The sequence below is a fragment of the Dasypus novemcinctus genome, chromosome 21, assembly GCF_030445035.2.
Source record: "Dasypus novemcinctus isolate mDasNov1 chromosome 21, mDasNov1.1.hap2, whole genome shotgun sequence".
Classification (NCBI taxonomy): Eukaryota; Metazoa; Chordata; class Mammalia; order Cingulata; family Dasypodidae; genus Dasypus; species Dasypus novemcinctus.
Window position 1 is genome coordinate 77568629 of NC_080693.1, and position 25679 is coordinate 77594307.

Consider the following 25679-nt stretch of genomic DNA (forward strand, 5'->3'; position numbering starts at 1 on the left):
CCTCCTGTCATCTTCTAGAGACTGAGACAGAAAAAATCTTGAATGTAAGTAAACCAATGGTTTTCAAACATTTCATAAAGTAACAAAACACTTTCTTATTACACACACACACACAAAGGCCTCAATATATATACAAATTTGAAAAGTTAAAGAAGGGAAGTAGGGGCTCCTTTGCCACACATTCACCCCTCTATGGCCATCCCAGTACACTGTGGAGCAATTTTGAAAATGACCATCTTAGAACAACATTTCATCTTAAAACTGAGGAAACAGATCCAATGACTTGGAGATAGTAAGACAGCTAGAGCTGTCAGAAATAGCCCATCAAACTTCATGAGACTCTAGTTGAAGAGAAGAGTAGGTAAGAAGAACCTGTCCAAATTAAACAACTTCCTTTACAGTAAAGACATTACCAGTATAAACGTGTTGAGATCATCTGTGTACTAGATAAAAGGTATCTGCTACCAGTATAAACACATTATGTTCGTACAGTACTGGACAAAATAAATGTTTTGTGTAGGAAATATTCAGACATTTTCAGATATGAGAGACACTCCCAGAGCACCATCAGAAGAATAGCTGGACTTGAAAGAAAGAAAAAAAAGGTAGTCAGAGTAGGCTTACTGCACCTAAAGATCTTGTTCCTAATTCTGAGAGTGTATCAGTAAGTGAACCCCTAATTTCAGATTTAGTCCACTCTTCTTTTTTATACAAGCAGAGGCTTTAGGCTTCATTGGCTACATTACCCAAATCAATAATCCAATGCAGCATTTTGGGGGAACCTAGGTTTTCACTGTCAAACCAAATACCCTCATAATGTCCTCCAGAATTAACTATGTTCTGGAGCAGGATCCTTGTGGAAAAACTGCCAATACACCTGGAATCAATGAAAATATGGAATAACAAAAGATTAGGCATAATCTACCATGACAATCCTATGATCCAATTTAAGCTTCACTGAGTCTATCAGGAAATAAAGAAATGAGCAACAAACCTCCAAAGACCCAGGTAAATCAATTCTCTATCTAAATCTGTTTTCTCATCAGAAAAATGAGAGAGTTGGACTTGATGAGCTACAAGTTTTCACTTCAAACTTCATGATAAGGGATTTTCCTAATTTGAAATGAAGCTGATCCTCTTCATTCTGAAATACTCAGTACAACAGTCTCCTCCCCACCTTGAAGAGGAAAATAAAAGGAAAAAGAAAAATAGAAAATAAAGGAAGAAATCCCCGCTTGCTGCAGAATCCACTCAGTACATGTCAAGCATAAAAGTCTTAAGTTCAGAGCCCTGGGTTCAGGCCAGTCTCCGCGGAAGGGTACTGTATCCCGATATTATTCTACCTCCCGCCTTCGGAGTTAAACGGCTCCGCATCCAAACAGTTTAGAATCCTGCCTGTTTAATGCTACAGCCAAGAGTGTCCACAACCCACTTTGGTCATCTGCCCTTCTACAACCACAACCTTCCAGGGCGTCAGTTCTTCAACCTAACCTAATCCTTCCCAGCTGCACGGTTAAGCCCAATCCTTCTTTCTGACTGGAGAGACTGCAGGTCCCCGTCCCGTCCCCTCACAGACGCCCAAAGGGCTCCTTCTCGGAGATCAGACATTCCTCCCATCCCCCCACCATCCTAAATTTAGGACAAGGAATTTTTAGGGCCACCGTTTCTCTTCGGAGACTGACCAGACTTAATTCCAACTGGGAAAAGATATGGGGGGAAAAAGATGGAGTGAAGAGACCTGGATCCCGGACAGTCACTCCTCCAGCTACCCAAAAGGGCCAGGTATCTGATCACTCCCGCATCCCTCTTCCCTCCTCCCCCGGACTCCTGAGCACCCCAGATGGAGACCCGCAGGGTCCACGCTTGCTTGGGCCACCGCTTCGCGCGCCCCCATCCCTCTAGATCATCAGGCAAGGGGCTGGTAAGGAAAGGGGGACTCTTCTCCCTTACCTGGGGCGGAGGCGCTCGCTCATGGCAGCCGGTGGAGGAGAGCGACGGGGCGCCGCTCTGCGAGAGGAGGGAACAGAGGGGGTTGTACTTCGGGGGCCGCCACGCCCACCCCCTCGGGCCTTGCCTCTAGCCGCCGCTCGGGTGGACGCAGCCGGCGGTGAGTACCCCGGGGTCGGAACCGTACCACCGCTACTTCCGGCGTCTCCTCCGCGCCCCCCCATGTCGTAGTCGCCGTGGTACCGCCCCCTCGCGGCTGCGCAGTGGCGGGACCCCGGTCTCTCCGACCAGTAACCCCACCCACAGGAAGAGGCGGGTTCGAAGCGGGAGGAGCGACTAGGACCTTCCGGGAAGAGGGGACCTCGTTGGAGCTGGCTCGAGCTTTCGCCTGTTCATAGCAAGTGGACAGTATAAAAGTCAAGTCAATCCAGGTTTAAATTAAATTATGTGGTAATCACATGACGCAACTATTTGAGTTAGGCCTCTGTGAAGTGATAATTTTTTAAATTGCTGAGAACCATCAGGCAGTTGTGGAGGCGGTTCCGGGCCTGGGGGGTTGGAAATCGCTCGATTGTCTGCCATGAGGGGTTTCTTCTGGGGGCTTCCGGGACTTTTTGGGTTTGGGGGTTAGGACGCTGCTCTGGGGTGAGTCACAAACGACAGGACTGTGACTCACATCCCAGGTCTGGGGAAGGGGAGCACATTGGGTCCCGCGGTCTTCCCGGAGCTGTGGGAAAGGAGACCCTCGACGTCCCCAGCCGGCCCCGACGTTTCGGGGAATCCGGCTCCAGACTGCGGAGGTGCCCGGCGATCTCCTCCTCTCCGCTGGAAGCAGCAGGAGAGCTTTCAGAAAAAACGAGGGATGAGGCGGGCAGGCAAGTTTATCTGGCTGATGGGAGGGAAAATCTGCTCTGGAGCGAGGGAGGCAGGGGCGAAGATTAGCATAAATAATGTGATTGGCCGGCGAAGTCTTGTCTGCTTTCCTGACCATCAAAGGGGAATTGCCCTGTAGATAACCTAATTATTTGTATTTGGTTCGGTATTATGGCATATTTATTCACTGTATGCGGGTGCGTGCTTTCGGGTTACTTTCCAGATTGTATCTTACACAGGCTGTCATTAAAATAGTTTTCTGCCAAACTCTAGCTGATGATCGTGAAACATGGGGATTCAAAAGAAAGAACCGCAAAGTTAGCATCCTCCTGTAAGAGCTCAGGTAAGAAAGCAATTGGCACCCACATTAAGACGTTGACTTGTAAGTCTACAGAGATCTTGCCAGTGGGTTTTAAGTGTGAGGTGGAGTTGTAGTGGTAGAAACGTGTAACGGGTCTCTGGCCCCTTTTTTCTAAAATTATTAGCCAAAGGCCCGTGGACCTGCTTCGCGTATGGGTATTTTTTGTAAATAAAAGTTAACCTTTTATTTACACGACAGCTTTTGCCGTGTCGTCAGAGGAGTTCCTCCAGAATCGGTAAGAGTAATACTGTAATTACTGTAAAATCTTTTGGCACAAAACACTTTTGTTTTGCCTGACTTCATGTAGAACAGTGGGTTGGTTGTTTTGATAAATGGGTTGGTCAGGATCTTATGTTTATTTTGTAAGTGGTTTTAGTCTCACTTTCCAACTTATTTAGTAGTCAGGAGATACTTACAGAACCCTATAGTGATAATACTTTTTAATATTTGTGTTTATGTCTAGAGAAAAAAATCCATTCAACAGATATATGTCAGACTTAGTGCTATGTTTTAAGGATACAGCTGACTGTGCTCAGGATAGATATGTTCCCTGCCCTCCAGGACTTTATAAAATAAAGACTATGAAATGTAAAAATAATAAATAACTTTCAACTGAGCTTTGGAATTAACATTACCTGACTCTAGAGAAAAATGAAGAGGTGCAAATATGTGCTTTGTAGAATTTTTTTTTGTAGTAAATATTTAACTAACATATCAAACTAATTTGCCAATAATCTAGTATTCTACAGGTACACAGACCTTGCCCCTGTGCATATGCTTATACATTATACATAGATTTTGTGTGTGCATTACCAGCATGTTAACGGTTAGAGTTTTATTACTCATTTCTAGAAAATAAAAATAAATGGAAGTTCTAATGTGTTCCTCCTGCTTCCAGAGGATCTTCCATATACTCCTTTGGAAGCCACTGCTCTAACCACTAGCCTTCTAATCCTGGCCTGAATATTTTATTCTTCACCATTCTGTCTTCAAAAGATGTATTTAATTTCTTCATGCTGATGTCATATCCAGTTGAGTTGCTGTGATCTTAAGTAGCAAACATTTTATTTGGACTGGTATTTTGAACATCATTTTCTCCAACTAACCATTACTTTATCATATATAAGTCTTTTAGCCTTGCTCACCTCCTTGGTAAAGAATGTTGAAAAACTTCTTTGGCTTTTATAAATTATTGATTACTAGAAAATTTTAAGAAATGTAAGTACCAAGCATAAATAGGATTCATCTCCAAATCAAACTATGTCTTCTATTTTCTACCTCTGTAAGCAAAAAAAGAAAGTAATTTTTTTCCCATTTTCTTCAAGTTAGGTTGTTGAGTTTAGAAGGTACAATACATAAACTATTACAGTTACTCTCCAAATTAAATCCTATTCATAATTTCATTTACTTTTTTCAGGAAAAGAATGACTAATACTCCACCCAGAATGGAAGTATGTCCCTATTGTAAGAAGTCTTTTAAACGATTAAAATCCCACTTACCATACTGTAAGATGATAGGACCAAACATAACTGCTGGTGCTCATAAAGTTTGTCAGTCCAAGCCAGCTACACTCCCTCGTGCTAAAAAAATGAAGGGACCAATCAAAAACTTAATTAAAGCTAAAGAAACAGATTTACAGGCAAAAAGTGAGGGAAGAGACACTAACTTGATATGGAACAAACCAGAAGGGACAGTTAAATCCTTTCCATTACTGGCTGTTGGTTTGGAAAGAGCAAGTAATATAAAGGCAGATAAAGATATCAAAAATCAAGTTCATCTCTCTCCCAAATTTTTAAAAAATACTGAACCAAAGATTACTTTCCAGGGCGAGAGGAAGGCTGAGTTTTATGCATCAGAAAACACCTTTTCAGAAAGAGAACTTGCCAAAGATGTGCCTAAGTCATGGGAAAGTAGAAGTAATCTTTCAGAATCTGAAACAGCCTTACTGGTTAGCCCAATGGAACCTTCTTCAGCAAATCAAGATAGAAAATATTCTCCAGAGTTACCTAGTGAGATTACCACTTCTGCTAATCTGAAATTGGACAACATTGATCTACCACAGCAGGAGCTTCCGGTAAAATTCTTAGATGTGCCTATTAGTGATTATCACGGTTCTCCCGTGAATCTCAGTGATGGGGTTAAAACAGTAAGAACATCATGGTCAAGCACTGAAAGAGCCTCCACAGCCAGGGATCACCTCTCAGAAGTCCCCACTGGTGTAAGAAACTCCGAGACTCAGAAATCACAAATTTTAGACCAGAGAGTAAGCCCATTAGGTAAAACTCAAGTCAAGGAGAATCAGGACATCACATGGGACATCAAGGAAAAAGGACTGAACCTTGGAGTCGATGCATATGAGAGCAAAGGAAATACAGGTGTGATAGGAATGCCGGAGAGGACTTTGGGGAGCAGTGACTCTAAGAACTTCAGTACTGATGATTTGGTCACAGAGAAGAAATCTCAAGATGAAGGACCAAAGTTTAATTTGTTTGCTCCGAGTGAGACAACTTGTAATGAGTTTCTTTCTGTATCACAGTCAAATAATCAAAGTCTTGCCTCTCTGACTGTAAAATTTCTTCAGGAAGAGGAAGCAGAAGCCTTCAGTCATAGTCGAGTCACTGATGTAAAGGCATTACTGGAGAGTAAGGAACAGACTTCTCTTGAGCCCCAATCTGGCCGTCAGTCCCAGGTATTACACATTGGATGCCAGCAGTCATTAAATTTGACCCAACGTCATGCTTCTAAAAACTCCTTCACCAATCATGTTGATGTTGCTAACAGAAGGACCCAGCCCAGCTCCATGGGACTAGAATGGTTTCCAGAACTCTACCCTAGTTATCTGGGACTAGGGGTATTGCCAGGAAGACCTCATTACTGGAATGCAATGGCCCAGAAGCCTCAGCTCATCAGTCGCCAGGGGTCAAGACTTTCACAAGGTAAATAAGCTCATTTTCAAAGGCTTTTTAGCCCATTCACACCCTTCTGTTTCTTTTGGATAAATATGGTTCCAAATACTAATATTTTCACTCATTTAGCTTCTTTTTACCTAGGCAATCCAGTGCAGACTTAGAGTTGTTCTGAAAACATTACTTCTTGTTCCAGGGGTCAGTAGCAGTGGTTTATCACTCTTTCCACCAAGATTTGGAGGTTGGACTGGGGCTGGCTGGTAATAGTCATAGCAGTTGAGTTTCTCTATTAGGAAGAGGCATAGCTGGTAGAAACTGAGTAGGTGTCCTGAAGTATAGACTTTAGAAAGGCATAAAGACCTCAAAGTCCACCTAGGTAGAACAAACACTGTGTTTACAGTTGAACAGAAAATGGGTTCCAGGTTTGGTCAAATGGAACATCTAGGAATTTACAATAGCAAGGAAGGTATAAATAGAAGCTATTTTTGGAGTTGGGGTAGGACGGGGTTGGCCAGGGAGGAGTGTCAATGAAGGCAAATAGGTGGAAATGGAGGTTCAGGAGGTAAGCAGTGAAGCCAAGTTCCAAGACTTGAGGACATGGCCAAAAAGATGTAGAAGTCCATGCACTAGAATAAACTAGGACCCAGTGATTAGGATCCCAGAATAGGGTTTCAGAACTTCAGAAAAGAACCAGAGATTTGAGTCCTGAGAAATGAGAGGTGAGGTAGGAAGTAGGACTTAGGGAAAGAGACTGGACATCAAAACTGATCTTCATTATGAATTGGTCTCTTCAGAAGCTTGGATCCTCCTTTCTAGTGGCTAGAATAGGCTAATAAGGAGGGAGAACTGTAGCCTGAATTAGGGCCCGAGAGGTTCCTGGCAGTAATTTCATGTGTCCTTACTTTTTTTTGCTATTATCTCATCTTTAGATATTGCACTCTCTCTCTAGTCATAAGACTTAAAGTTGGTTCTTTTTCCTCACCAGGAAGCTTTGGGTTTTTTTAGATTTTCTAGAGGTATGGCTTAAAGTAGCATTCATCTGTTTTTCTTGTGTAATGGTCATTTGTGCTTTCAGATGTTTTGTTTTTTTTAAACAGGAAACCCAAAAGACTCAGAATAGGTTTGTACCTGAAACACATCTCTCTTCCTAAAAGGATATATTTTTTTTCCCTCTCTCTGGGATATTTTACAAGTGATCATGTAGTCACTAAACCCCAATTTGTGGTCTTAAAAGTTTGTGTTTTTTTTTGTATTGTAACTACCCCTTTCTGATGGGTTTCAAAATGGAAATGTGTGAAATAAAGAGCATTGCTAGCTAAAGCTATGATGTCTTCTACTGCATTAGTAGATACAGGTATTTTTGGTAGCCTGGCTTTCTTTACAGAATATCTAGGTCAAGCCCTTTCTCTATATTAAATATAGAATTAATGTTAACATTTGTGTTGTGATTTTCAGAGTACCCCTGTCTGTGTTTTCTTACATGGGCCTCACAACTCTTGAGAGGTGGGCAGAGGGATTTGATCTCTTTTTTGCAGGTAATGAAAAAGGCAGAGAGGGTAAGTGATTTGTCCAAGGTCATGTTGTGAAATGGTAGAGTTGAGAGTATAATCTAGCGCCCAGAGATCTAGTTTTATCCCTATTCACTAAACCATTTTGTTGAAATCAAACACAGACCATTGTTACCGCTCTACTTCTCTGTGTATGTTTTTCAGTTGCATAAACACACACATCATATAAATCTGGCCAGAAGGACGTCTTTATTTTCTTTTATAGTGCTTGGGGTTGTCCCCGATTACTACTTTTCATTTTAGAGGAAAAAAGGAGAGAACTGATATTTATTAGATGGTGAATCGTCGTGCTAGGTGTGTCATATATTATCTCATTTAATCCTCATAACGACTGACGTGGCATCCCGCTTTTATAAATGAAGAATTTGAGCCTCAGACAGTTTAAATGACTTGCCCATTTTCAAACAGGAAGTTACAGAATCAGGATGCAAATCCAGGCCCATCTGACTCTTAAATCCAGGGTCTTTAAACTCTGTCTCAGGCTTTTACTATTTGATGCTATGCTTCTATCCTCAAACTGGAGCTCCATCAATAGGGTAGCCATGAGAGATGTTTGGGAAGGGGCTCAGAATAGTTAGGGTCCTCTACAGGCAAAGATATAAGAAGTCATGCTTCTGGAAATTCAGAGGGATGGGTAGGAAATTTGAAAGGTATAGAGGTTGGATGAGAATTTTAGCAGTTCTAGATGGAGAGTGGAGCCCTTGGTCACTGACTGTTTAACCATTGAAATTGGGTTTGAACTGGAAGGCATTAACACTGACAGGTAAAAGACAGTGTCCGGGAGGTGAGGTGGCAAAGGATGTAGCAGTGGATATTAGCAGTTCCGGGCCCACAGATACTTCTGAGTCCAAGAGTTGGAACCCAGTCAGACTCTTAAAAGATGTAGATCAGAACCCGGAGTACCCAAGCAGTGGACAAAAAGACATTGACAAAAGTGGAAACAGGACTTTTCCTGGCCACCAAACTGAGCCACGTGCTTCTCACAAGATACCAGCCCAGGAGCCTGAACTGCTGTTATTCCAGTAAGTTTGACTGAACCTATAGGTAGAAGTAAATAGGCTAAACTGACTGGAGAAAAGAGATGAGAGTCAAGGAGCCACGTATTTCCTGACATGCTGAGAAAGTCACTGTATAGTTGTAGTTTTCATCTTTTCCCTCAAAATTGTTTCCAAGATCAATGAGGTACATCATGCTTTGTTTTTTAAAATCTTCAGCTCTACCTTGCAAGAAAATTATCTGTGGGCTTCCTTAGAAGCTAGCATGGCTCTTCTTCATTGTTATTTAATAATATAAAGATGGTAATTTAGGTAAGTGTTAATATTTTTACATCCACAGCAACTTTTACCACATCTGCTAAAACCTGTCATAGATATTTATCTCTTATCCTGGCAGAACAAGCCAAGAGCAGAGAAACAGAAATAGTATAGAATATCTGCCTTTCATCAACCATGAAGAAAAATAGGTTCAGGAAAAATGTGAACCCTGTAGCATAAGTCCTCCTTTCTAGTTCTATTTTAGTTATTCATATATTAAACGAACAAAAAATGTTTGCTGTTCAGTAATAGTAATACAGAAATAAAACATACATGTTGACAGAAGATAGTAGTGATAAAGGGCAGTAGTTAATACAACCCTAGGATTTCTATTAGTAGAAAGTCATGTTTTTTACTCAAATGTTTAGCAGAAGTTAAAAGATATAAATGAGTCCTTTTACTAAGCATATATGTCATCATCAGGTCAGAAATGCTGATCAGTCCTCTGGGTCATCTGTCCTTCCTGGCACAGAGATCCCTTGGATTAAGAGTTGGGGAAGGAAATGCAAATCGAAATCACAATGAGGTACCAGTTCACACCCACTAGGATGCCTTTTATCAAAAAATTAAACAGAATAACAAGTGTTGTCAAGAATACTGAGAAATAGGAACCTTCATACTTGGTTGGTGGGACTGTAGCCACTATGGACAACATTTTGGCCATTTTCCTCAAAAAAGTTAAACATAGGATTACCATATGGCCCTGCATTTCTACTCCTAGGTATATACCCAGTGAATTGAAAGCAGGGGTAAAACAGTTAACTTGTACACCAGTTCATAGCAGCATTGATCATAATAGCCAGAAAGTGGGAACAACCCAAGTGTCCATCAGTGGATGAATGGGTAAATAGAATGTGGTATATACATACAATGGACTATTGTTCAGCCATGAAAGGAGTGAAGTTCTGTGATGCTGCAAAGTGGATGGACCTTGAGAACAGTAATGCTAAGTGAGAGAAGCCAGCCACGGAAGGCCAAATATTGTGTGATTTCATTTACATAAAATAGCCAGAATAAGCAAATTCAGAGAGATAAAAGGCTGAGGGTAGGGAGCATGGGAGTTACTGCTTAAAAGGCACAGAATCTGTCTGGGATGATGAAAAAGTTCTAGAGGTGGAGTCAAGGGTTACATGTCATTGTGAATATACTTAATACCACTGACTTGTACACCTAAAAATGGTTGGAATGATAAATTCAAGTTATATATATTTTACCACAATAAAAGAAGAAAAAAAATATATAGAGGTCTTAACTCCTCAAGCCTTTTGAAGAAACTTTTTGACCGGAAATAGACAGCTTTGCCTCTCCACACTTAGCATTGGCTGTAATCCAATGCAGAGGTCATGAATACGGCCTTTCCTGAGCCCCAGCCCTGGGACTTTTGAGCACTGAATGTTGGGAAAGGAGATGGATTTAGTTGTACTATCACAATGACTTCTGTTTGGAACCATAGTACCTTTGTTGGAAAGAAGATCAATGGACATATGGATTTTGGAACCCCCCGCCAGGCTTACAACTTACAACTTCTCTCTAATGAGGCTCCTGGGAGCTGTACAAAAAGGTGAGACTGGAGTTACTGGCTGTTGTGTTCTGTTACTGGTTCCAAGCATTTGGAGCAATTTCTCTTTCTTCAGCCATGCCTATTAGAGCAAGGCTAAAGAAAGAAAAAGTTTGTGTAGTCTTCTAGTTGTCTGTGTTCATTATGGAGTTTGACATAACTGAAAGCACCAAACCTAATATAATAGCAGCTCCCATTTATTGAGCACCTTTCATTTTTGAAAACCTATCCTCTGCCATCTCTCTCTTGAACATTTTAGCCAAATTTCCAAAAGCAAGAATAACTCATTTGCATTAATGAACGTTAAGGTCTTCTGGATTTTAGTCTTTTAATCAGTTAAAAAATATTACATATAGTGGTTTACCAAATCTAAGATTACTTCCAGCTCCTTCCATATTCTCTAAATTCTTTGAATTGCTGTTTTATCGCCCACCCTAACTATCATAACTTGAATAATTCATATGTTCACTGTGACAGACACGTTTCTCTTTAAACAGGGTGGACCAGGTTCAACAGTACTCTAAAGAGGAGTGGAGTTGGTGGCATCACGCTGCTCTTTACAGGATACTTCGCCCTCTGTTGTAACTGGAGTTTCAGGCATCTGAGTAAGCCTTTCTAGATTTTGAGAATAAATCATTGGTCACATCCTATTATAGGGACTGCCAAGGGCTGATCTGAATTGCTTTTTGCATTCCAGTTTTGCAGTGTGTGACATGCCCTATGGAATGAGCTGTTGCCTGGAGCTCAGGGTTGTTGAACTAGAGGTTTTGGTTATAATGGCCTTTGTAAGGTTTGAATGGAATTTACAGAATTGTTCTTGTGCTCAGTTTAATGTTGTCACTGGAGAACTGGTAGCCTTATTGTTTTTCTCCTTAAACCTGTTTCCCTGCTAGGTAATCAGGCTCTCCTTGATGACTTTTTCATTCCTAAGAATTCCTTTTTAGGATTGACACCAATCAGGTTTGTACTCCAAAAGAGAGAAGGAGAAAGGGAATACCATTGTTATCATCAGTGTAACTGAGGCTTATAGCGTCTGAATCTACTTTTATTGTTAAAAAAGCAAATACCCTTTCAGTTAGGAGCTTCACCTTGCACCAAGCCTTACAAGAAGGAAACTGCTTGGATTTTGTTTTTCTTTTAATTCCAGATAACTTTTATTCATTTTAATTTTTAAATAGGGTATTATAAATATATATCTCCAGTTTCAAAAAAACAAACAACATAGGAGGATATCAGAAAAGCCCAGGCACTTTCATATGAAAACTTCTTGTATAAAGATACAGTGAGATAACCATGAACACTGAAGGCAAATATATAATTCACCAGCTGGATAATCAGACTTCTTTAAAAAAAAAAATCAAGATTTTGCCCTAATTGTATTTTTTGGCTAATCCGGTGCCTAGTTTGCTGGAAGGGCACATCAAACAGTCTGGTTCAGCAAACTCCTGGATACCAGTTGGTATGGTTTAGATGCTGTCATATCTGTTATATCTGGCCATTGTTGAGAGAAAAGAATTCCTTTCTGATCATCCCTGCATAAATGAAGAGGCCCAAACCAAGAGGCCTTTCTCCCTTAGAGAAAAGGCCTTCCCTTCAAAATTTACCTGATTATAAGGGATCGTGTAGTTTATGCTTGACCTTATTTTTCATATCACCAAATTAAAACTCAAAGTGAAGCAGAAACTTCTCGTTGTGCCTAAGACATGAAATTATGAAACAAAAATAGAATGCTCTATAGGGGCAAGAGATAGAAATAGTCCATAGAAGTAGCCTCACGGAGCCTTACGTTTATCTGTTTATCCACAGAGCTGCAACGCTGGCGCAAGTAATGTTGGCCTAGATACCACTTAGGAAAGCTTTCGACCTTCAAGGAGGAGTACGGTGGAGATGATTGCAATACATAATTAATTTAAAATTGAACTTGGGGCAGTGAGAGGGAGTGAAAATAATAAAATTATTGGAGTCTAAATAGTGTGGGAAGTAAATTTTTTTATGTGCACAGATCTGGTTCTATCTGGATGTTTCTTTGGCTTGCTCTCAAAAGTGACTGAGATTGCAAAGTCTTCATTTTTATTTAATCATAAAGGCTGATGTTGATGGTATTCATTGATACATGTGGCTGATAATTTTCATCATTAAAATTTTTAAATAGCTATTTCCCATTTCTCAGTAAAAAGCACTATCTCATTTTTAAATCTTTCTTCCAGAAATTGTCCTCTAAACCTTGGTGTTTTACTGTTCATTTATACCAAGTACTAGGTGACATAACATACTAATAGAGGATAGTTTCTGAATTGGCAGAAAATTATTTGGTTAAGCTTTTGCTGGTCCCTGACCAGATCCTGGCAGGTGTGAGAAACAGAAAAGTATGTGGGCAGAGAAGAGTGGGGACCAGAGTTGCAGGTGAACCTATGGAAAAAGCCTTACAAATATTTTTCAAAAGCTGATTAAAATAGCATTCTAAGTGGAATTTTAGTTGCCTTTTATATTTTTTGAGTATAGTAGATAGTAAATTATTTCTATTTATCATCTCTTCCCAGAAACTTTCCAGATTCCCACTTCTGTATCTCCTCAAAAGACTTTGAGTGAAATTAATTTTACTTTGTTAGGGTTGTTTCTGGCTGTTGGTTTTTTTCACTATTACCCATATCAAAACATTCAGTGCCTTTCTAATTTTATGACTTCCATTGAATCTCTGAGATCCAGAGTATTTGGATACTTAAAGATATAAAAGCCTTTGAAGAAGCTGAAATAAAGTTTACTTTTTAAAAAAATTGCTTTGAAGAACTAACTTAAGTAGCATAGAGAGATAATCCCCTCTCCAACACAGGGGGTTGGTTATATAGTTTTACCCTTGCCTGTTATTACCTCATACTAAAATAGCTGAGCCCCTCTTACGTCTCAACTCCTAACTTGTAAGAAAGCAGGAGTGCTCTTTGAAGACCAGAATGTATTTCCTTGTGCATAACTTCCTTCTCTTATCCCAAACCTTGATTCTTGCTCTACTTTCTGCTTTGTCTGCCTTTTCTATTCCAAGATTGCCATTCCTTTTTTTTCTCTAATTATCTCCAGTGGGAATAATTTAATTCTACATCACATTCTCAAGGTTAAAGGAAAGGTGTTTAGAAGTATAGCTCTGTATACTAGAATTCTGCAGGAAAAATTGGTTGAAGGAAAGATTACATTTATTTCACTTAGTATCACTAAGAACTTCATTGGCACCCTAGCAATGGTCTCTTTCCTTCTGAAAGGGTTTTTGTACCTCTTTGTAAATGCCCTTTAAGGGAAACATGTCAGTCTCCTTAGTTGAAATCAGAAATCCTGGCTGGGAAGGGTAGATCAGATTACTTCAACTATTCTCTTTCCCAATCCCCATCCCCCTCGAGCAGGAGTCAGCAAACTATTGTGACCCACAGCCAAATCCAACCCACTGCCTCTTTTTAAAATAAAGTTTTATTGGAATGTAGCCCTGCTCATTCAGCTATTGTCTATGGTTGCTTTCACACTACAACAGCAGAGTTGAGGAGTTGGAATAGAAACCACATGGCCCCTAAAACTGAAAATATTTACTGTCTGGTCCTTCACAGCAGAGTGTGCTGATCCCTGCTCTGGAGAAATCAGATAGGATACCTCACAATTTCAGATGTGCCGGAGTGATGAAGACAAACTGGGGATTGCTGCTCTAAAACACTATTGTGTTAGGAAACATTTAAGGAAGAAGAGCTTTTCTTGACTCCTCTAGGAATTGAGTGCCATTGTGTAGCCCCCAGGATGACCCAGGGCCCCTCACTGTACCCTTAGTTGCCCTTCTGAACAATAGCCTCTGGGGAAGTCGTTCCTATCACAGCTGCCCACCACCATTTTATTTTTAAATAATCTTAAGACTGCAGGTAGCCCAAAGCCACTATGCTTATTCCTTCCAACTCAGAAGTATGATAAATGCAGTATCAATCTGGCTGACGAGAAGGTTCTTGGAGAAAACCATTTCAGTGCCTCGGATCCCATAACATGGAAGAGCGTTGGTGGCACCAAGGCTGGCTTCTAGTGCCCCATGATTTCTATCAAGAAAATGTGTATCACTTCTATACATGAAAAAATTGCTTTCACTTATCAGAAGATAAATATAAAGTTTAATTATATCATAATATTTTATGTCCCTGAAAATAAGTTCCTTGATGAGAAAAGAACTATTTAATGATCCATCAGTACTACCAAAAGGATATCTACCTAATATTGCCAGGTTTAAGACAGTCATAAGAAGAGGGGTTTCAATTTGATAATAATCAATACCAGGAACCCTAACTCACATGTAGTAGGAAAGGGCAAAGAAATCCTAACTGGTTTCCTTGGGTTATATACAGGAAATTGAGTCTTAAAATAAGCCGGCAGATTGGGAAGTGGCTGTGGCTCAAACAATTGGGCTCCCGTCTACCATATGGGAGGCCTGGGTTTGCGACCCCCAGGGTCTCCTTGTGACGGCAGGCTGGCCTGTGCACCGCAAAGAGCTGACAGCCCGTCACCGGGGAGAGCTGGCGCAGCAAGATGACCCAACAGAGAGACAAGCAGATGAAAAAACACGCAGTGAGTGGACACAGAGAAGAGACAGCAAAGAAAGGAACAAGCCACAAGGGAGGGAATAAATACATAAAATCTTTAAAAATAAATAAATAAGCTGCCAGAAATACCTCTAGATTCTGGAGTTATTTGGGAGGGAAAGGTTCCTTATCTACTTATATAGCCACCATAAGAACTCAATAATAGCAGCTCTGCTAAACCTCTTGAGGTGACGTACAAATTCTTAAGTTAAAGGCCCAGCTACAATACACACTGCCCTTAACTCCAGCTAGCATTTGGGTGCTGGCTTTGCACCAGTTGCTGTGCAAAGTTCTTGTTTTTAACATGTATTTTCTCTTCCTTACAACCACCCTGTGAGATAGGTGCTGTGGTTACGTGCATTTTACAGAATGAGGAAACAGGCTTGGGAGGGCAGTAATTTGCCTAAAAGCTGTGCTGTCCTTTACCATAGCACCCCTATGCGGGGCTGGGATTCACACCCCCAAAATCTGGGCCAGCATTCTCTAGGCTGCCTTCCCCCTCAGCCCTCCAGCTCCAGGCAGGGCAGGAGCTGTCCCTGCATCTGCCAGGAGCAGGGTGACTGACTGTCTAGTTCTCCAAAAGGCTCAGTTTAGCCACCACCCTCCTTTGTCAGTAGGTTAAACAGTGTTCATATTTGATTTATGAGTGGCACAGGTACTGTATCATTAAATGTTACATGTCAGTGTACCATCTACCTCCCATAATAGCCTCATATAAGGGGGAGACAACATTTTCTCAAATTTAATTAAGTCATACAGAGAAACAGTCATCATGCTAAAGATAAACATTTAATTGCCAGGGTATAGCAGCAGGTGAGGCCATATGCACAAGAACTGCTACACGCAACCCAGAATTGTCAGTAGCAGCACAAGCACTAAACAAAGTATGATTATTTTGTATTTCCCATATACTGTAGGACTTATATTTTGCTCCCCCATTTCCTGGATAACTCATTCCTGCCAGTCAGTCTGCCTCCAATTCTGTTGTAATTTTAGTAGCTCATTTGCTTACAGGATAAAAGGAAATAAACGTAGATGTAGCAGTCTACTTCTGTACCTCATGTCCTTTTTCAGATGGCTGTTCACTCCAAAATGTTGGAAACAGAATCCAAAGCCATTGGGTATCTTCTCTAGAGATCTTCAGTTCCCCCAGGCCATGGGTTATTTTGTGGTAAGTCCTACCGGATGCATCTTACCGCACTTAACTGGCATAATGGCCCATTTTTCGATCCTAAAAGAGAAAAAGTTAACAGCATGACATATTCTGTGAATTCAAACCCCAAGAGAAAAATCCTAAATTATCTAGGGAACCATAAGAGATGGTAGGTTTTGTAAAGGGGTTGATAGTTTCTGCTCCTTAAATGATGCTACATTTCAGGACCTTGACATTCAGATCTAGCATTAAACCACCCTCACAGAACAAGGCTTTAGACTTTGAAAGGCCAGTAAAATAAAATGTACAGGAAAGTCAAAGGTTCTGCTTCCCTTATCTTATATTGGAGTAACTATTCTCTTGGAGAAGAGAGACATGAAAAACTCAGGACAATTTAGAAATTGTCTTATGAAAGTAGAAAACATTTTTTTTCTTCCTGATCGACTTAGGGGAAAAAAAAAAAAGCCAAGGTGCTACTTTTGCCGCCCTTACCGGACCCACCCCTAAGTCTTAAGGATATCATATGTAAATAACTCAGAGTTAGTAGGCTGCAAAGTAGGAAATGTCAGATACTTCCTAGCGTTTTAAAGAAACCGGTATTCTTGTCAGGCAAGAGATGCAAACATGATTAGGTTGCTGAGACTTTCCATGTAACATTAGCTTTACCAGTATATCCCATGTTCTCCGCCTACACACAAGTAGGCTCTCTTATCTGTTGCAGGAGTCTCCTCCAGTTACCTAATCACAGCTGACCCCTAGCCCTCAGCAGGAGCAGGAGCCCAGTCCTCAGGGCTCGGCTCACCCTGTAGCACCTGGACCTGCTTGAGAAGCCTGGGGCAGGAGGAGGGCAGGTTCTCCTGGACTCCCATCTGATGACGAAGAAGCAGAACTTCTGCAGGGGGCGGGAGCATGGGGTGACACTGGAGGGGCTGGTCCTGCTGACGCCAGTGGCCAATTTACACCCTGCAGTAAGTGAAGAAACACCTGCTGCGGAGAGACACAGCATCTGCACCGAGGCCATAGGTTCCAGCTTAAACCAGATTTTGAAATGCTTTGATCTCTAACTTGCAGTTATTTACAATTTCAGTTGCCGAAAGCTCACCTTTTGGTAAAAGGTTGGAAATGGGCTTGTAAATTTCCCATGGTCACTGAAGATGTTTCTCACCTTCTAGCAAAAGTCCCCACTCTGAGACAGCAGGGGGCGCCTTCTTCCGTACCACTGACATCCCACCCTCTGGCGCTGGGCCTGGCCTCTCGCAAAATGCTCTGTAGCTGCCCCCAACATTGCTTTTCCAGTTTGGGTTTCTGTCAAACTTTAATGGCAGTGCAGCATTCACTCGCCTCGGCCAGGGGTCAGCAAACTTCTGTATTAGACCAAAAAGTATATATCGCAACCTTTGTGGACCACTTGTTACTCACGCAGCAAGAAAATAGCCATAGACAATATGTAAATGAATGATAAGGGCTACATTCCAATACAACTATGAGCACTGAAATTTGAATGTCATAATTTTCCTGGGTCACAAAACCTGCTTTTGATTGTTTTTTCCTCCCAACCTTTGAAAAACTTAAAGCTCATCCGTAGCTCACTGGCTGTACAGAAAGAGGCAGCAAACGGGACTTGGCCATAGTTCACTGACCTCCTGGTGTAGCTTTCTATAGGGACAGGCCCAACAAGGATGGCCCTGATTCAGAATAAGTTTGGGTCCCATGCTGAGCAGGGCCTGTTTTCTTTGACAAAAGCCACGTGTATGTTATCTAGCTAGGGAGAAGGCACACCTTGAGAAGTCCTACTGGAAGCACAACTATAGAGGTGTTGGGTCTGGGAGGACCCACATACACACGCCCCACACAGTGTTGGCAGAACAGAGCAGATCCCACTAGAGAGCGAGGGCCAGTTGGTGCTCATGCAGTGCTAGGGAGAAAGGTCCCTTGGAAACCGTCGTGCATGTGGAGTAGTGGGCAGGGGACCTCTGCACCCCTGCCTGCCTGCACTCACCTTCAGGTAACTTGGGTTGAATGAAAGATTCATCTTGGGACTGAGGGAAGTTCAGAGACAGACAATTTCAGCCCAGCTCTAACCCTCCCATCTCTTCTCATTAGCATGCTCGGCACTAGCCTACTGCGGACCTCACATTTCAGAGCCCTGGGGGAGGAGCCCTTACCCCAGCTGCAGAGAGCTGGAGTGGGTTGGTATTAAACATTTCTACTCTTCCTCCTAGACTAGTTCCAAAGGTTGGGGCCCACCCCCAGCACAAGTGTCTAATGGGATAGGTCAGAGGTCAGTGCAGGCAACTGGACGGCGATCACGGGGTGGGAGGGGGGCAACAAGGCAAAGAGAGCATCGTGGGCAGGTGCTTGCCACTCTTCACTTTCCCTCGTGGGCAATGCAGGCCCGAAAAGATCCTGACCTTTAGAGTTACTAGCCTAGAGGTCAGAGGGTGGGTCCAGCCACCAGGAGGGTGTAGGTAAACCAGGGGGTCACACTTACTGTGCAAATTGGCACTTGGGTCCCTCGGGGCAGAAGCCAACTAAATAGTTGATACACATCATTTTGCGGACATGGCGGTATTTACACAGGGGACCTGCTGGGCAGAAAAAAGAGTGCAACAATCCAAGCCAAGTACAAACCAGAAGCATCTGTTTTCAGATGAGGGGAAAACACATGACCAAGCTCCCTGGGAAGGATGTGGGCAGCCATCGCTGCCCAGGCAATAGAGGGGAGTGTTCCTGTCTTTTCACACTGCCCACAAGCACCCACTTCTAGTCCTGCCACTCAGATGGCGACGGGAACCTCGGAACTTGCTGGGACAGGTATTGGCTGGCAAGTGCTGGTCCGGGGAGGGAGGGAGGTGTTGCTCTACCCTGCTGCGCATCTAGGACTTAAACAAGCGTGGACTTTTGTTTGCCTTTTATTTACTTATGTGTAGAAGGAATAGTTGAGAAAAAGTCAACACCACATTGTCCTGCTCCTCCTTCAGCACCCCTCCTCCCAGTGCAATTCCCACCCCCACCCCCAAAATAAGAAACCAACTGCTAGGGAAAGGGAAGAAAAGGTGTGATATGGGGGCACTTTCAGGACTTGGAGTTGTCCTGAATGATATTGCAGGGACAAATGCAGGACATCGTTTATCCTGCCATAACCCACTGAATGGACTGGGGGAAGAATGTAAACTATAAATCCATGCTGTGTAGCAGTGTTCCCAAATGTATTCACCAAATGCAATGAATGTGCCACATGAAAGAACTTGGTGATGTGGAGGGAGTGGGGGTATATGGGATCCTCTGATATTTTTCAGTGTAACATTTTGTGAGATTTATGTATCTTTAAAAGATAAAATCTATTTTAAAAAATTTTTAATGCAGGACACATAACAAATATTAAATTAAGAACAAAAAAACAACTGCTGAGAACCAGGGAAGAACAACATACTTGAAGATGCCAGAAAGCAAAGGGGAAAACTGCCTCCTGAATTTGGCACACGGATTGAGCAGCTGCAATGCGCCAGACCCTCTGTCAAAAGCTGTCCCAGGGGTCCTCTGTTTGATCCTCCCAACGACCCTGCAAGTGTTTCCCCTTTTCGTGAGGAAATAGGCAGCAGTTCATGTTCAATGTCAAGCAGCCGATATGTGTTGAAGCTAGACCTTGAACTCATAAAAGCCTGCAAAAAGCCTGTCTTGCACTACACCAGGCTGCCTTTCACAGTATCCCAGCATCGCCCAACTGGAGCAGGAGCCCAGAAAGAACTAAAGAAAGGCATTCCATTGGGATGTCAACGCAGTGGCAGACCCCACAGAGCCTCATCGGGAATACTCCTGCCCTTGCCAGCACCCCCGACCCCCACATCCCTCAGTGCTCCCTGCCAGCTGGGGCCTCACCGTCCTTGCAGAAGCCTTGGTCATACCAGGGACAGTCTCGGCTCTTGAGAGCTAGCTTTACATGGAGGAAGGAGCACTCCTTGTTGCTGCAGTCACCTGGAAGTCACACCGTTCTTGTGTAGAAGCAGGTTCATCAAGGTCACTTCCCTCCTCCCCACACGGGATTAACCTTGCCCCTCAAGTGCAAGCCACTTATCGAAAACAGCAGGGTTTTTATAAGCCTCCCTGCAATCTAAGAAGGGTGGATCCCAATACTATTCACTAAGCAAGGAGTGGAGATGAATATGCACATCTGGAAGCACTGGGGCAGGCCAGATGTCCAGAAGGAAGGGCAGGAACTAAAGACAGAGTTGTTGGGAAGGAGAGAAGGCGCGGAGGCAGGGCAGAGGAGACCAGGAGCTGGCAGCTGGCCTGAGAAGCGGAACGTCTGATGGTGGTGTTGGCGTGTGCAGCTGTTAACACGCTCTCGTCTCTTCCGAGACCTACACTGCTTCCCGGGCCTCGGGGCACACCTCTTTCTGGTAGAAATGCCCAGAAGAGTAGAGTACCTCTTCAAAGTTGGCACAGGGATGAAGAGAGAGACTACACGAGGGGCAGCCAGCAGTTACACCCATCCTGTGCCATAACTGCACCCCTGTGGATCAGAGCAAGACCCCGTTTGGCTTGTCTCGGAGGAGCCAGCCGGTGGGTGTGGGCTCCCCAGGAGAGCCAAGATTTCCCACTTTTCCGGGGCTCCAAAGGAGGGAAGATTCTGCCCATCTCACCTCAAGCAGAGAATTTGTGAGTCCTTCCACTTTCATCCTCCTTAAAATTCTACAACTCAGAGTGCTGTTCAGAGCTGAAAGGAGCTCCAAAGATCATCTCTTCCGGTGGTTTTCAAACTGCTCCAAAGAGATCTGCTTTATACACTGGGCTTCCGTAAAGCAATATTTCATTGCACAGAGAGTACCACTGATTCCTAAGAATTTTAAACCATTGCCCTTTTGCAACCCTCTCATTTCACAAATGGGGACCCCAGTGCTCAGAGAGAGGGACCGTTACATCCATTTTCATTCTAGCTTTCTCACGCCACCCATCAGCAGGGTTCAGCACTTGGTACAATGCTAACTCTGGGTTCAAACCTTCTAAGGAATCAAAGTGACATCGTCCCCCAGGCTAGCCAACATTTGACAGATGGCGGTACTGGGAAGTCGTCTATTTCCTGCTCTGGACTGGCCGCGTGGCGCTGCATTCCTCCCACAGCCAGCAGAGGGCACCAGCACCTCATCCTCCAGTCCTCGCTTGCCAGACCCACCCCAAGTACCTTTTTGATCACCACTTCCCAGGAGCTGAGCGCACAACCCTGGACCTCCCAGCCCATTTCAACTACCTTTTCCCACTCCCACACCTCCCCAACAATATTTTTAAAATAAAGCAGTTTACTGCCAATAAGAATTACACTTATTCTGATATGATAGTGGACAGAGATATTCATTCTTTTATTCTAAGAGCAAAACTCATAGGTGATGTATAATCCTGGGCTTATGTGTCTGCCCCCCTCCACCCGCCGTCTGTTACTTGAGGGCAGAAGGGGACCTGGTCCTATTCCTATATCCAAGACCTGCACAGTACCCAGTCGAAACCAACCTAGGTTTACTGAGGAAATAAAAAAAGGAGCATTTTTAAATGAAAGATTTTAGGCAATGCCCGAAAGGAGCCAGGCTGCACACAGACCTTGTCCTCTTTTTGAAGGAAGACAGGCAGCCCTCAGGAATGGCAGGAATTAGGAGGAGGCAGGAAACCAGCCTGGGGGAAAGTTCTGGCAGACCTAGAAGATGCTTTGCCTTCTTCCCAGGTGTCCAGGCCCCTCTCCATCGGCTTATAACCACTAGTGAGGGGCAGCAGCCTGTGGTCCCCGAAGCAGGCTCGAGCCACACTTTGAAAGTGCGCCTACTAGATCAGGGTGTCAAGGAGATTTCCCCAGCTCTCCCCATCCCCCACCCCCCCAGGCCACTCTTTTCAGGGCAAGGTTTGAAGACCACTGGGTCAAAGGTACATCATCCCCCAGGCCAGGTCACCATTTGATAAGGCAGGCTCCTTCCAGCTCTGAAAAACCAGCAGCTACAGAATTTTATCAGGATACATCTGAAACACGTTTAGACTCCACTCTTAAATGGCTTTTTAAAAGGCTGTGGCTTTCCCACCTCCCTTTCAAAGCTTCTCTCCAGCCCTAAATAGTACCTCGGTGACAAAGAAGGGGCCTGAGGTCAGAAGGGAGGCAGGGCGCTGGTCCAGATCTGACCAGTGGTCCCCCAAGCATGGTGCACAGGGCCATTGCAGGGGCCTTGCTTCTGAACTTCCTGATTTTGTTTACAGTTACTTTTTATTTCCAACAAGTGATACTAGTTTTCCATTTATGGAAGCAATGTTACATTTTCTTCTAAACTAAGAAATACAGCTCGGATGAGAGAGTAGTTTCAGGTACAGGTAGTCTGTGGTATTGCAATCACCAGGAAAGTGACTCACAAGTGCCTCAAGTTCAGGGCATACTGCCTTGAACCCTGAGTCTAGGGAAGGCTCATCCAGGCTCATCTCTGGATAGCAGCCAGGATGGCTGGGACAGGAAATGGGAAATGCTTCAGCCTTCATCCCAACCCCCCCCCTCCGGGAATAATCCTTGTGCGCCTGAGCCTGGTGGGGTGGTGGAGGGCGGGGATTACCAGCGCAATCCTGCTTTCTTTCTGAGGTTTGGAGAAGCCAGCACCTGCGGTTCAGAGAGGCCTGGTCTGCCTCCTGGGGTCGGCTCCCCCCCAACCTCCTTCCCCGCCCACGGCCCCCATTGTCACCCTGTGGAGTGAACCAGGAAGGGGCATTACCGAACTTGGAGTAGAAGTAGCACTCGGGCATCCTGGTGACATCGTACTGGTGCAGAAACTTGCACCGGTCGCCCTTCTTGCACAGCCCCCGCAGCCAGTGCTTGCACACCACCATCTTCTCCCCGCGCTCGTGCCGGAAGGGGCAGAACCTACCTGGAAGCACCCAGAGCACACAGCCGGGAGCCCCCCGGGAGGTGGTGAGACTGGGGATCAGACCCCAGGAGTCCCCTCCGCTGGGGAACAGTGCCGCCCTTTGCCCTCCCACCTCTTCCCTCCAGGCTGTTGCTGCAGCTCCAAGCCCAGCGCACATTTTAACTTGGTTAAAAATGGCATTGCCATCGGCAGGAAGGACACTGGGCTCATAGGTGCTGACCTCTGGTAGAATTTGAGGGGGGCCAGGAAGGTGTTCGCTTTAAATACCCCTGGCATTTCCTTGCTTCGGTCTGCCCTTCTACGGTAAGTTTTATTTCTTTGGAACGTCCAGGCTCCCTGCAAGAGGCTGTCGCTCCGCAGGTTGCATTTGTGGAGCTGAGGAGACCGGCCCGGGAGGAGCCGGAGCCTCCTGGCTGTACGGAGCAGTGCCTTGAGCTCCCTCCCTCCCTTCTCACCTCATCACCCGGGCCGGCCCAGAGACGAGGCAGCACGTGGGCAGGAAGTGCTCCAGCCGCCCCTGCCCAGGCCCCTGCTGGCCCCCAGCCACCGGGGACAGGATATCCAGATCCCAAAAGCAGGCCCTACACTCCTCACCCGAGCCGGGTTGCTTAACCTGGACCTACAGGCGGGCTTCAGGGGCACTGGGAACCCCCAAATTGGAAGTAAGACTTTGGGGGGCACTGTATATTTCTATAGGCCAAAAAGAAGTTAAGAACCCCTGTGTTTGAGTCAGGTCTCCCCTGAATTTGGGGAGAAGGGCTTAGAAAGCAGGTGTTACTTAATCCAAAGCCTGCAGAAGGGAAAGAAGTGGGGATGCTGGTTGGTGGCTTTTCAGAGACTGTGGCCAGAGCTACCCCGGGAACCAGGGCATGGATGGGACGATGGGCTGCACGCCCCATGGTTCAGAGGACGAGAGGGAAGAAAAGGAGGCCATGCTGGGCTGGCAGGAAAATAGGAGAAATAAGGAAGCCCGGGCCCCGCCCCCGACTGTGAGCACACAACCGGAAATAACTCCCATCTCCAGCAAGGAGAAAAAAGGGCACGCCCCCCTTCCCAGGGGCCCCGTTCACCTTAATGCAAATGTGGCTGAGACTTGGGGGAGGGGTTCGCTTCTGGATGGATCTACAGACTCCTCCTTTCCTACCAATAAGGCTAAAATTTTGTCCCAGACTAAATTCCCCTTCCCAGGTGCAATTCGATACCCTCTGGCAGAGCCGCAGCTGAGCCCGCGTGGCCTAGACAGCCCCCTCCCCACCCCCGCCTGGGGCGATGCTCACCCACCTTTCTCACAGAGCCCTGCAGTGAAGAAGTTGCACACGGCTGAGCCCGACTCTGGAAGGGAAAGGGGGAGGAGAGGAAGCATCTTCCTGAGTGACTGCAGCTGTGGAGGACCCATCCCCAAGCACAAGTCCCACCTGAACCTTGCCGAGGCTCGGGCCCGTGAACCCCCAAATCCAGGCCTTTTGGAGGCAGGTCTACAGAGCCTGAGGCCCCCAACTTGCAAACAGAGGAGGTGGGGGTGGGGACAGCAAGTGAAGACTGGCCTGGGAGCTCTGGAGGCCAAGCTTTCTCTATTTACTTTCTGTGGGTCTCTGTTTTCCCAGTCTGGAAAATGGGCTGCCCAGAAGCCAGCCCCAGTGTCCCAGAGAAGAGAGGGGCTGAGCTGAGAATCCCAAGTCGTGGGCCTAAGCCCTCTCTCCACCGTCCCTGGGGAGTAGAAGAGAGAACCAAGGGCAGACCCATCGGGGAGCTGGACCGACTGCAGAGGAGGCTGGGGGTGGCGGGGACAGCTGGCACCGGGTGGGAGGCGTGAGACTGCTGGGCCCACTCACTGTCCATGCCCTGGAAAGGCAGGAGCCCGGTGCCCCGTTGCACTTCCACGTCCTTCTCGAAGGCGAAGGTGAACCGCTCCAGCCCCGCAATGACCTCCTGCATCTTCCACCTCCTGCTGGAGCGGCTACAGGCTGCTGAGGCCCGGCAGGTGGGCCCTATATAGCTCATCCGAGGCCCTTAAGGGCCCTTAAGGGTGCCAGTCTCCAGCTGGGGCTGTGCAGGAGTGGGGCCCAGCAGTCTCACCCGTCCCACCTGGTGCAGGCACCCCAGGGTCCCCACACGCCCACTCTGCGTACATGAGTCTCGCTCCCAGTGCACCCCGCTGGGGGAATTAGCGAAGCCCCACGCACCGCTTATCTCTGCAGGTTACCAGACACGCAGCTTGTGTGCCGGCATTTCCATACCCGTGTTCAGACTTCACACGTGAAGACACAAGCCGCGAGCTGCGCAAGCCAACCACAGCAAGGCTGTGACTCCGCAGAGCTTGGGGAGCGAAAGATGGGGGGGGCGGGGTAGGGCCTAGAAAAGGAGGCCCCCTGCCTTCTCCCCCACCCGGTCCCAGCCACCTCCCTCTGGGAAGGCCAACACCCCTTCTGCGGCCTGACTGACAAGCCCCGAGTGAGCCCTTCTTGGGAGAGAGAGGGAAAGGAATGAAAGCCGGAGGACTGGGAAGCAGCCGCGTCA

General features: G+C 45.2%; 2 protein-coding genes and 1 non-coding gene across 5 annotated transcripts in view; 1 reads left to right on the plus strand and 2 right to left on the minus strand.

Moving 5' to 3' along the window:
* The window catches only part of VCF1 (VCP nuclear cofactor family member 1), a 34435-nt gene extending 18149 nt beyond the window's left edge, over positions 1 to 16286 (minus strand). The window contains exons 1-2 of one of the 3 annotated variants that reach the window (XM_023588742.3): positions 16180 to 16286; positions 4682 to 4762 (exon numbers count right to left, since the gene is read on the minus strand). In XM_023588742.3, the coding sequence (XP_023444510.2) occupies positions 4682 to 4762; positions 16180 to 16184 (86 nt within the window). In that variant the 5' untranslated portion in view covers positions 16185 to 16286. Of the gene's footprint in view, positions 1 to 1950; positions 2257 to 4681; positions 4763 to 16179 lie in introns of those variants that run through there. The other 2 variants (XM_004447476.5, XM_004447475.5) reach the window with 2 other exon arrangements.
* On the plus strand, positions 2804 to 5124 carry LOC101442208 (mitochondrial nucleoid associated protein 1). Its single transcript, XR_011646940.1, has 3 exons — positions 2804 to 2822; positions 3094 to 3163; positions 5008 to 5124. It is a non-coding gene; the product is annotated as a mitochondrial nucleoid associated protein 1 (transcript).
* Positions 16287 to 18762: 2476 nt separating the features above from the next.
* CPSF4L (cleavage and polyadenylation specific factor 4 like) lies at positions 18763 to 25097 on the minus strand. Its single transcript, XM_058285016.1, has 5 exons — positions 24995 to 25097; positions 24444 to 24494; positions 23010 to 23162; positions 20155 to 20250; positions 18763 to 18860 (listed from the first exon to the last, which is right to left on the minus strand). Exons 1-5 carry the CDS (start codon positions 25095 to 25097, stop codon positions 18763 to 18765), a joined length of 501 nt encoding a protein of 166 aa, XP_058140999.1.
* Between the last annotated feature and the right edge of the window lie 582 nt (positions 25098 to 25679).

What these genes read in the sequence shown, in the direction of transcription:
- CPSF4L (XM_058285016.1), bottom strand. Translation starts at nt 25,097, where the DNA reads ATGCAGGAGGTCATTGCGGGGCTGGAGCGGTTCACCTTCGCCTTCGAG. An exon ending in GCCTTTCCAGGGCATGGACA is followed by an intron (nt 24,495 to 24,994) that starts GTGAGTGGGCCC and finishes TTTCCCTTCCAG; the next exon opens with AGTCGGGCTCAGCCGTGTGC. An exon ending in TGCAGGGCTCTGTGAGAAAG is followed by an intron (nt 23,163 to 24,443) that starts GTGGGTGAGCAT and finishes GGGTGCTTCCAG; the next exon opens with GTAGGTTCTGCCCCTTCCGG.